The sequence below is a fragment of the Macaca fascicularis genome, chromosome 17 (genome assembly GCF_037993035.2).
Source record: "Macaca fascicularis isolate 582-1 chromosome 17, T2T-MFA8v1.1".
Taxonomy (NCBI): domain Eukaryota; kingdom Metazoa; phylum Chordata; class Mammalia; order Primates; family Cercopithecidae; genus Macaca; species Macaca fascicularis.
Window position 1 is genome coordinate 66530294 of NC_088391.1, and position 12815 is coordinate 66543108.

The 12815-nt window shown below is 36.2% G+C and overlaps 1 protein-coding gene across 8 annotated transcripts in view; it reads left to right on the plus strand.

The window, feature by feature from the left end:
• The window catches only part of UCHL3 (ubiquitin C-terminal hydrolase L3), a 58267-nt gene that overhangs the window by 12704 nt on the left and 32748 nt on the right, over positions 1-12815 (plus strand). For all 8 annotated transcript variants that reach the window (XM_065533328.1, XM_065533333.1, XM_065533329.1 and 5 more), the window contains exons 3-5: positions 4835-4991; positions 5367-5452; positions 7598-7645. In XM_065533328.1, the coding sequence (XP_065389400.1) occupies positions 4835-4991; positions 5367-5452; positions 7598-7645 (291 nt within the window). The remainder of the gene's footprint in view (positions 1-4834; positions 4992-5366; positions 5453-7597; positions 7646-12815) is intronic.

The window sequence follows — 12815 nt, forward strand, 5'->3', positions numbered from 1 at the left end:
TGCCTATTTTAAGTTGGTAGGGAAACTGATACCGTGGGTTACATTACTTTCAAAATAAACTTGAATGGGAATCACTAAGCTTAAATACATTTTAATTGGCAGATTTGGGGTGTGTTGGGGATTATAAAAAGCTATTCTTTGAGCTCTGTATTTAAATTCAAGTCTACATATTTTAGTCCTTTTTTCTAGAATGATGTGTGTGTATGTTTCTGTGTGTGTATATATGTATATGTATACATACATATACATATATGTGTGTACATATACACACACACGCACATGTATATGCATAGTGGAGCCAGAACTTTTGAGTGCATTTTATAATAGATTTTGAGGCTATATCCTTCTGATTTTTATTTTTGAAATTAGAAACAGTAGGATGATTGCAGTAGTTATGAAAAAATGAAGTAAGTGGGACGATGTGAGAGAAATATGTTGATGATTTGGCATATTTGTGCTCAGGTCATCCTACTCTTCAGGACTAAATGGAGCCAAATCCCACAGGATTTAAGACTTAGACTTTGCTTAGTCCTGGAAATTCCTGGATCATTTTCTTTATGCCATAACAAATTAGCCTCAATTCAAGGTAAATTAAATAACATTGAAAATTTTCTCTCTTCTACTTAAGGGTTCTACAAAACAAATTATTCAGTAAAAGAAATGGTATTTCTTTGCATTTGCTATTCATAATAGAGAAATTTGGAGTTAGGAATTTCTTAGTGATTGTCTAGTATTAGACCAAACCTCTACACAATGGTAAGGTTATGATTATTGACATTTATAGAAGAGTTAAGACAAGAACTTAAGTTTACTCTCTTTTAATCCAATGTTATTTTTACCTTTTTTTGATTACAAAAATAAGCCAACAGATAACTATCCCAGGACCCCAATTGTAATGAACAGTAAATAATTGAAAAAAAATCAGTTGCCTAAAGCTTAGGGTTTCTTAGGTGATGTGATACAAATAGTAGTTTTTTGTCTGAATTGGAAATTTCCAAACCATTGGTTTTTTATGACATTTTTTGTAAAAAATAAATTAGATTTGCTCTCTTTCAGTTAGTGAGTCATCAGTATTAAAAAGGCATATTATCCTTATTAATAGGATTTAATTTAGTAGATTATCAGAGCTAAAAAACTTTCAACTCCCTGTTGAAAGGTAGAACACAGTTCTAAAGTATTGCGTAAGTAAATTTGTACTTACATAAGTAGAAAATTTATGTAAGTAAATATATAAATAAGCATAAATACTTTACTTATATAACTATAATAACATATAAGTAGAGAATATAAATAGCATGTACCACTTTTAGATGTCTTACAGTTTTGTAGATCCTTATTTCAGCTTATAGGTGATATATTGCAAAGTTATTAAGAGGCTATCTAGTGCATTCTTTAGGAGCTGCAAAGTGTTTGTCTTTGAAGTTCCAATTTAAAAATTGAATATGTAGTTGTGAATGACTTAAGCAAAGGAACTGTCATGGGTACCTCATTACCCTTTATGTATATATGTAATGTATGGTATGTATGTATACATTTACTTATTTTCTGAGACAGCATCTCACTCTGTTGCCCAGGCTGGAGTGCAGTGGTGCGATCTCGGCTCACTGCAACCCATGCCTTCCAGGTACAACTGATTCTCCTGCCTCAGCCTCTGGAGTAACTGGGATTTCAGGCGTGTGCCACCATACCTGGCTAATTTTTTATATTTTTAGTATAGACAGGATTTCACCATGTTGGTCAGGCTGGTCTCAAACTCCTGACTTTGAATGATTTGCCCACCTTGGCCTCCCAGAGTGCTGGGATTATAGGTGTGACTTATTACCCTTTAAAGTCAATCATGGTGGGTTTTTAAAAATAAATTTTATTATGTATATTTGAAGTTTACAACATGATATAGGATTCATATACATACTAAACTAGTTACAATAGTGAAGCAGATTAACATATCTATCATCACATAGTTAATTTTTTTGTGACGAGCAGCTAAAATCTACTTATTTAACAAAAATCTCTAATGCAATATAATTTTATTAACTAGTCTTCATGTTGTACATAAGATCTCTAGACTTGTTACTTGTTTTTCCTACACATCTGCTATTTTGTGTCCTTTGACCTACATCACATCACCTCCCTGCCAACCTCTGTTTCATTCTTTCTGTGTATTTGACCTTTTAAAAAAAAAAAAAATTCCACGTATCAGTGATAATTATACAATATTTTTCTTTCTGTGTCTGGCTTATTTCACTTAGTATAATGTCCTTCAGGTTCATCCATGTAGCAAATGCTAGGATTTCCTTTTTTTAAGGCTGAATAATATTTCTGTGTGTGTGTGTATGTGTGTCTATATGTATACCGCTTTTTCTCCCAACCAAGTACTAACCAGGTCCAACCCTGCTTAACTTCTGAGATCAGACGGGATTGGGTACATTCGGGGTAGTATGGTCGTAGACTATACCATGTTTTTATCCATTTATCCATCTATGGACATTTGGGTTGTTTCCATATCTTGGCTATCGTGAGTAATGCTGCAGTGAACATGGAAGTGCGGATATCTTTACAAGGTAGAGATTCATCTCCTTTACAAGGTGATTCGTCTCCTTTGGATATGAATTGCTGAGTCATATGGTAGTCTATTGTTAATTTCTTTAGAAATCTCCATACTGTTTTTCATAATGGCTGTACGAATCTGTATTCCGACCAACAGTGCACTTGGGTTCCCTTTTCTCCACGCCCTCACCAACATTTATTATCTCTTTTTGATAATTGCCATCAATGATAGTTTTTTTTTTTTTTTTTTTTTTTTTTATTGTTGTTTGTTTTGAGACAGAGTCTTACTCTGTTGCCCAGGCTGTAGTGCAGTGGTGCGATCTCAGCTCACTACAACCTTTGCTTCCTGGGTTCAAGCAATTCTCATGGCTCAGTCTCTGGAGTAGCTGGGATTACAGGCATGTGCCGCCATGCCTGGCTAATTTTTATATCTTTAGTGGAGACGGTGTTTCATTGTGTTAGCCTGGCTGGTCTTAAACTCCTGACCTCAGATAATCCACATGCATCAGCCTCCCAAAATGCTGGAATTACAGGTGTGAGCTACCGTGCCCGGCCAATGATAGTGTTTTGAATATGTTCTTTGTGATAGTGCAGTCCAGCCAGTAAATCATAGGCAAAGAGGCTATAAATTTATTTCTCTCTGATGTTTATGTCTCTTGGCCTTAATATTTTTTACTTTTTGATCTAAAATTTCTTTTTTTTCCTTTACTTGCTTTGTATCATTTTAGGACTTTTTTCCTATACATTACATCTTGAAATTATCAAATCTTATTTTGCTTTGTCATCAGGAACATTAACAACAGACTAAGCTGTAGAACTGTAAACTTTTCAGCATAAGATCATAATATACTGAATCTTTCTAGTTTTTTATCAGACTTACTTTTCATTCTGAAAATGTTACTTGAAATGTCATTTAGAAGCACAGTAATAAAATTCATATTTTGAACATAGATACATTTGTTGTTAGAAGCAGTTTATTATTTTTTTCTCCGATAGGCAAGAGATAAAAGAAGCAGTTTCTTAACTACTTATAGGTTTTCTATAGACATCGTTTGTTTCTTTTATTGCAGGGAATCAGGAAAATATTTCTGTAAGACTAGATAGTAAATATTTTCAGCTTTGCAGGCCTTAAAGTCTCTGTTGCAACTATTTGACTTTGCCTTGTAAACATCCATAGACAATACATAATGAAATTTTACTTAAGAAAAGAGGCAGTGGGCCCGATTTGGCCTGTAGTCTGTTATTTGCTGACCCCGTTCTATTAGAAGCAGAAAGTTATGGGAAAACTATAAACAAAACAATAAAATCATCTTTCTCCTCCCCACCTCACCAATTTTTTAACCTTTTTGCTATTTTTTACTCTTTCTTACACTATTAGGAAACTGAGATACAGAGACATGAAGTAATTTGCTAAAGTCACACAGCTAATAACAGCTGAGCCAGGATGTGGGCCCAGGCAGTCAGCTGTAGAGCCCACATTTTTGATGCTTATTATTATACCCTATTGTTTTTATAACCAGTTATTATAGATAATGGTTAGTGTCAGTTACAGATTATATAATGTGAATTTTATAAATATGCTATGATTTTCCAAAAGGAAAAATATTTTTGCCAATGATAAACAATAAGAAATGTAACAATTAGCAAATAAAAGTTCTCCAGTAATCTCTTGGCCCAAAAATAACCTCTATTAAGTTTTTGCATAGCCTTTCAGACTTTCCAATATGTATGTACATATTTTAAAAACATAAATGGGAATTGTTATTAATACATACTGGCCTATAACCACACTTAGTTGTGGACAAAGTTCTAAATCAGAATATGTAAATCTAGTGTGCTTTATAGTATTCTATTATGATATGCCATAATATATGTTAACCAAATCTCCATTGATGGATATTTAGAATTTTTTCCAGTTTTGTGCTCTTAGAATTATATATCATTTTAAAGATTATGTCTTAGACCAATTTCCTACAAATGAAATTGCTTATTGGAGTGTATGAGAATTTAAAATGTTAATACATATTGCCATATGCCCAGTAACATGATTGTACAAATATATACCTTTAATAATGGCATAAGAGAATACCTTTTTGCCCATACCTTCACCATCACTGGCTACTGCTATTCATTTTTCAATCTTTTATCAGTCTGGTAGGTGATAAATTAATTATTTTAAACTCTTTTATAAAAATATTTTTTATCATTTATATTTTTTCTTTTACAGTCTGAGTTTTTTAATGTTATTTTCCACATATACACTGTTGCCTTTTTTTTTTTTTAACAGTATGAAGTATTCAGAACAGAAGAGGAAGAAAAAATAAAATCTCAGGGACAAGCTGTTACATCATCAGTATATTTCATGAAGCAAACGATCAGCAATGCCTGTGGAACAATTGGACTGATTCATGCTATTGCAAACAATAAAGACAAGATGCACTTTGGTAAATGATATTTCATTACTGCATTTTTTTTTGCCCTTAATATATGTTACTTTCATTGAGCAGTAGGTGGTGCTCTAATTCTTTCTTCAAACTATAAAATAAAGCATTCCCTGCTTCTTTTATGATGGGAATGTATATACTGTTAGAAGAAATATTAATCCTTCTCATTCTTTTATATTGTTGACTAATAGAGGTTAAACAAATGAACAAATATTAATAATGTAAGGCTTATCATTTATAACATGATCCTTACATTTCTAATTTACCAGTGAAATAATTTAACCTGAAGAATAGTAGCATACTTCTAGTATTTTCATATATTGGTCTCTCTGCTATATCAAGCCTTTTAAATTTTATCTTCTTTCATATTCTCAGAATCTGGATCAACCTTGAAAAAATTCCTGGAGGAATCTGTATCAATGAGCCCTGAAGAACGAGCCAGATACCTGGAGAACTATGATGTCGGTACCTTCTTTCTGTTTTGATCTCATATGTGGACAAAGTTTTGTGGGATTGTAGATGTGTTTGGGGGTTTTGTCTTGAAACCATAGTTTTGAGCAGTTATGGATTTTATTGTATCCATTAAGAAAAGCCTTTTGTACTTTTCAGATAACTTTGAAATATCCATAAATGCTGATAAGTTGACATTTCTTTTCTATGTTCAGAGCTGTCTTAATGGATAAAAGCAGTTTGATTTACAAATTTTTTTTTTTGAAATGGAGTCTTGCTCTGCCACCCGGGCTGGAGTGCAGCAGTGCCATCTCTGCTCACTGCAAGCTCTGCCTCCTGGGTTCAAGCAATTCTTGTGCCTCAGCCTCCTGAGTAGCTAGGATTTCAGGTGCGTGGCACCACACCTGGCTAGTTTTTCTATTTTTAGTAGAGACAGGGTTTTGCCATGTTGGTTAGGCTGGTCTCGAACTCCTGGCCTCAAGCAGTACCTCCGCCTCGGCCTCCGAAAGTGCTGGGATTATAGACATGAGCCACCGTGCCTGGCCCTGATTTACAAGTTAATAAAATATCTTATGATTGACTATTCCTTACCATTCCCTCCCTAAAATAAATATATACCTGCCAGTACCCTATGTATCTTTTATTGGGAATTTGGAACAAGGCTGAAGATGAAAGGAAAAAGCAAAGGTTTCAAGGTAGACGTTAGACCATACTGTGGCTATTTTATCAATGTAATAACCAGGCCTCATAAACTAGGGTATATATATATATATAATATAAGTCATATTTAATTCAGGTGATAGTGATTGTACCACTTCATATAACTGTTCTGAAATTGTTTTTAAAATTTATTACTTTTGGAATCAATTTTTCTTTTGAAATCTTTTGACTTTTTAATAACATTAATAAATAGATTATAAATTCTTTGAAATTAGGCATATAGTCTACAAATTATTTGGCTAGAACAATGCTTTATGTAGAATTTGTGCCTGATAAATTAATTGATTTGATTATGTTTTTATGCTTTCCAATATACTTTGAGAATTTTAAATTTTTTTCTTTAAAAAAAACTAGAGACTTCATAAAACATCTTTATTATACATAAAAATTAACAACATGAAAATCAGTAATCTTACTAATGAGAGGTAGATAAACATTAATATTTTTTAGGGAGCGTATGTATATACACAGTTTTTTAAACAAGAATTTGATCATACTGTAATACTGTTTTATAACTTGCTTTTTTCACTTATCACAAACGTATTACATACCAGTAAGTATATATTTGATATTATTTAATGGCTGCATAGTTTCCATTATGTAGTATTGTATTTCACCAATAAATTATTGTTAGAAATTTAATAGTTTTTCTTCTTTTTCACTATTTTAATAACTACTGCAAGGTACATCATTGTAGCTAAATCTTCGTAAATATCCTTAATTATATATAATTATGTAGAATTATATGTAAATATATAAACTCCTAGAAGAGAAATTGCTGGATAAAATAGTTTGCATGTTTTTAAGGCTTGGATATTTATTGCCAAATTGCTGTTTATAAAGATTGTACTTTCACCTGTAATTTACTATTGTGCCCATTTCTCTGGATGTTTGCAAATAGTGGGTACTATAAAAGTAGTTTATTTTTTAGTTCAGGAAACTAAATTCTGTAGCTTCTGATAAATGCATGAGTTGTGCTCCACATTTCTCAATTGCTGACTGAAACTGCATGATTAAGCATAAATACAGCCAGAGCTGCAGAGGAGCATGGAACCTGGAGAAACAGATGAGATAAGCTTCTTTAGTCTCTATCTGTGAAATGCTTACTTTATTCTAGTCTCAATCGAATAAAGTGTTAAGTGGTAGTTCTAACAACTGAATAAGTTAAATAGCCCCTACTTACAGCCTGGAAATTGCAAATAATCAGATATTCAATTTCCTAAGTTTTCAGAGATTTGTGAGTTACACAGTATAGTAATTCATTTGATTACCCAGATACCATTCTTAAATATCTAGTATTAAGCTGTTCTTAAATTTCCTTCAGTTTGTTGTTTCTTTTAGAAGACTTTAGGTATTAAAATTTAGCTTTGTTGTTTTCATTTAAAAAGTTGGGTATAGTCATTTTTTTCCAATGAATACCTTTATTCTTATTACAGGCCATCCGAGTTACTCATGAGACCAGTGCCCATGAAGGTCAGACTGAGGTATTTCACATTTTTTCTAAATTTTTCTTGCTATGTGTAAATTTAACCATAGTGTTATTATTATAGGACATACAGTTTTAGATAGTTACCTGGCTTTTTCTTTTTTCCTTTGAGATAATTTGCTTAAGCAAAAGCAGTCATAAAGTAGCAAACGAACGTGTTTTGACAAGCTGTTAAGATGCTGCTGTCTGCTCTTTCAGTTCATCTATTTAGAGATAATGCAGATTGTGTGCTGTTTGTGCGGCTTACACGGTGGCCTGTGTCTTCCCTATCAGATTCCTTTGACTTCCAACTATTTTGAGACAAATACCTGCACTATTGTACGGTTAAATAACCTGTGCCTTTATTATGTCCTGCTTCCAGCAGAAAACCACATCATTTTCTTTGCTCAATAAATTTGTTTGAGGGTAAAGTAATGATCTTTACCATCTTTACCCTGTTAGCTAGTTCAGCTGGGTTGCTTTTCCTTTCCTTCTCTTGCCTCTTTTTTCATTTATTGGTTTCTTTCGTTTTTCCTTCCATCTTTTCTTTCTTGCCTTCCCTCCAGCCCTGGCTCTGTCACTCTAAGAGGAAGTTTGCCAGAAAGTATTTTAGTCAAAAATAATTTAAAGCTGTTTGGTATGTTTATAGCACATTTAAGGGTTAATACCAGAGAATTAGAGGTTTTCTTCTTTCTTATCCCATATGTGACTCGGAACCCCACTTTTTTTTTGTGGGATGGAGTCTCACTCAGTTGCCCAGGCTGGAGTGCAGTGGCGCGATCTCGGCTCACTGCAAGCTCCGCCTCCCGGGTTCACGCCATTCTCCTGCCTCAGCCTCCCGAGTAGCTGGGACTACAGGCACCCGCCAGCACGCCCGGCTAATTTTTTTCTTTTTTTTTTTTTTTTTGAGACGGAGTCTTGCTCTGCCGCCCAGGTTGGAGTACAGTGGCCGGATCTCAGCTCACTGCAAGCTCCGCCTCCCAGGTTTACGCCATTCTCCTGCCTCAGTCTCCCGAGTAGCTGGGACTACAGGCGCCCACTACCTCGCCCGGCTAGTTTTTTGTATTTTTAGTAGAGACGGGGTTTCACCGTGTTAGCCAGGATGTTCTCGATCTGCTGACCTCGTAATCTGCCCGTCTCGGCCTCCCATAGCGCTGGGATTACAGGCATGAGTCACCACGCCTGGCCGAAACCACACTCTTTCATGTAAAAGAGGACATTGCCTTTATACTTAAAAAAAAACTTGAAAAAATATTTGATTTAAAAATCATTGATTTTGGCTGAGCATGCTGACTCACACCTGTGTAATCCCAGTGCTTTGGAAAGTTAAAGCAGAAGGATCGCTTGAGGCCAGGAGTTTGAGACCAGCCTGGGCAACATAGTAAGGCTCTGTCTCTACAAAATGTAATAAAAATTAGCCAGGTGTGGTGGTGCACGCACCTGTAGCACTAGCTACTAGGGAGGCTGAGGTGGGAGGATAACTTGAGCTCAGGTTATAGTGACCTGTGATTGCACCATTACACTCCAGCATGGGGGACAGAGCAAGACTCTGTCTCTCTAAAATATATATATATAGAGGTTGCTCTTAGGCGCTGCTTTCAAAGGTGTGGATTATTGTTTTTGACCAAGTTTATCCATACACAAACACGTAAGAGGCCCGTCTAAATGTTTTTAACACCAGATTGGAAATTCATGAAATGCTGTTTTGTATTGCTTTATATGATCCTGAACATATTAATAATCTTCACTATGCTTTGATTTTTTGTTTGCAAATTTATAGTGTTAAAATTGGTGATGATGAGGATCAGCATAAGTTTATTGTTAAGACATGAAGACAATTACGGCCGGGCACAGTGGCTCACGCCTGTAATCCCAGCACTTTGGGAGGCCGAGACGGCGGATCACGAGGTCAGGAGATCGAGACCATCCTGGCTAACACGGTGAAACCCCGTCTCTACTAAAAATACAAAAATTAGCCGGGCGTGGTGGCGGGCGCCTGTGGTCCCAGCTACACGGGAGGCAGGGGCAGGAGAATGGCGAACCCGGGAGGCGGAGCTTGCAGTGAGTGGAGATCGTGCCACTGCACTCCAGCCTGGGCGACAGAGCGAGACTCTGTCTCAAAAAAAAAAAAAAAAAGAAAAAAAAAGATATGAAGACAATTAGTTGTAATAAAGCAATTAAATGCTTTAATACATATTAACTACAAAAAATATTTATTTTTGCCATACTTCTCTTGCCCCCTTTTTGGAGTTTTGTCCAAATTATGGATTTACATTTAAACTTCTTTTTAAATGATCTTCATGTCTCTTTTTTCAGACCTAACCTCCTTCATTCTTTCCAGTCTTGGATGCCTGTTAGACATCATCTGAATGACCCACTGTATTTTAGAATGCACTTTTGTTTGAGCTTATTATCTGTATCTTAAACTTTTTCTTCCCTTTATTGTTTCTGTTTCTTACAGTAGTTCTACCATACTTTTTCCCACTGTAACTAATCTAGTACAAATTTGTTAACTTCTGGTTTAGAAGATCTGCCTTTTATGCAGATTCTCAGTTTTTATTCCAATTCTCATTCATTTTCACACAATTCTGCTGGATTCCCTTTCCTGAAGTGTACCTGAATCAGTTGGCTGCTAAAATTTTTCTAGGGGTTTCCTAGAGCATACAGCAGTAATTCTCAAGGTGGAATGCAGATAGAATTTTCTGGAGGGCTTTTTTACACTACTGTGTACTCCCATAAGAATTAATCTTTTCTGCTCCTTTCCCATCTCCCACAGTTTAGAAACACTACTGGAGTGAGCCATATTTTTTATGTATATTATAACCCTAAAATGTGTCAGAGTGAAAAAAAACTGTTTGAGAATATGATTGCTCAAGCCTGTGCAGTCAGTTCCAGGCTCTTTAACCTAGCTGCATTCAAGGTTTTCCTAACCCTGTCTTTCTTTCTTTCTTTCTTTTCTTTCTTTCTTGCTTGCTTGCTTGCTTGCTTGCTTTCCTTGCTTTCTTGCTTTCTTTCCTTTCTTTCCTTTCCTTCCCTTCCTTCCTTTCTTTCCTTTCTCTCCTCTCCTCTCCTCTCCCCTCTCTCCTCTCCTCTTCTCTTCTTTTCGCCTGCCTGCTTGCTTGCTCGCTCCTTCTTTCTTTCTTTCTTTCTTTCTTTCTTTCTTTCTTTCTTTCTTTCTTTCTTTCTTTCTTTCTTTCTTTTTCCTTCCTTCCTTCCTTCCTTCCTTCCTTCCTTCCTTCCTTCCTTCCTTCTCTCTCTCTCTTTATTTTACCTTGTCTTTGTAACTTTATTCCTTTTTAGCCGTCCCTTATTTCCTTATTTTATTATTGCTATTCTTCTTGCAGTACTCTCTTTCTGAAAATACTCTTTCCCTCAATCTCTTGCACTTCTTACTTCTATCCATTCTTCAAGACTCGGCTTAGTATGATCTTCAGCATGAAGCAATTCCTGATTATCAGAACTGGATGTATTTTATCCTTTATATGAACTCTTTGTATGACTACTCCAACTATTTGCATTTTAGCTACTTCATATTCTCTTTCATTTTTTAAGATGTGCATTTTTTTCACATTTTAAAAACTCTAAAATTAGAATGTATCTTACAATTGATGTCATAGTTTAACTTGGCGTTATTCCCTTCTTAGTGGTTCACAAAATGGTGTGTCATGTAACCAATGGCGCCTTAGTGAAGTATGAAGTATGGTATCATATCTCCCTTTCTGTGACTCTTAGGCCTAGCACTGGCATCTGATTCATTTGTGCATGTTCCAAATTATCCAATACTGTTCCTTACACACAAATACAACACATGTATGTGTATTAATTAACCAGAATTAGCTCAGAACTGTCCTTGGTAGTGTAAGAAATAAAAAAAAAGTGGGGGATGGGGGCGGCAAATGTTAGTTTTCTGTAGTCCTCTGAGTAAACGAAACATATCCATTAGCCATTGTTTCCGAATAGGACAGTGTTAACATTTTGGAAAGGGTTCAATTCTTTTTTGTGCAGGGCTGTTTTGTGCACTCCAGGGTGGAATATACTGACCTCTAGTTGCCATATGTTAGTGTCTTCCAGTCACTGAGAGAACAAAAACCTACACTACGCGTTTCAAAATCCAGCTGTCATCTGACTTTAAATTCCTGCACCAGGAACTTTTAATATTTCTCTGATCATCTCATTTAAGATTCATCTCCTGGCTGGGCGTGGTGGCTCACGCCTGTAATCCCAGCACTTTGGGAGGCCAAGGTGGGTGGATCACCTGAGGTCGGGAGCTCAAGACCACCCTGGCCAATATGGTGAAACCTCGTCTCTACTAAAAATACAAAAATCAGCTGGGCGTGGTGGCGCATGCCTGTAATCCCAGCTATTCCGGAGGCTGAGGCAGGAGAATTGCTTGAACTTGGGAGGCAGAGGTTGCAGTGAGCCAATATCCCACCACTGCACTTCAGGCTGGGCGACAAGAGCGAGACTCTGTCTCAGGAAAAAAAAAAAAGAATTATCTCCCGTCTATGGGCTTAAGAGTGTTCAGTGTATTATTATCTCCATTGCTGTTTGTATTCCAGCCTACTGATTTTTTTTTGGTCAGTTCCTACAAAATACCTAGGTCTTTCCTGTCTGTGTTAGTCTGCTTGGGCATTCATCTCAAATTATTACCAGGTGACTTTAACAACAGAAATTTATTATCACACAGTTCTTGGGGCTGGAAATCCAACAGCAGAGTGTCAGCGGAGTTGGCTTTTACTGAGATGTCCCTGCCTGGCTTGTAGACTACCACCTTCTCACTGTAGCCTCACATGGCCTGTCCTGTGTGTTCATATGGAGGGGGCGTGGAGAGAGAGCCGGAGAGAGAGGGACAGAGACACATCAATCGACTAATATCTCTTCCTCTTCTTATAAGGATATCAGCCCTATTGGATTAGTGCCCCATTCTTATGACCTTACTTAACATTAACTACTTCCTTCCATGCCCTGTTTTCAAATACAGTCACGTTGAAGGTTAGGGCTTCAACGTATGAATTTGGCAGAGGGGACACAATTCAGTCCATAACACCATCTTTGTGCTTTCTAATGGCGCAGTATACTTCTGGGTATACCACTTCTCTTTGCAGAATTGGAGACTTCTCATCTTTCAGGTCTCATCTTAAAAGTCACTTTTCAGGCTGGGCGTGGTGGCTCATGCCTGTAATCCCAGC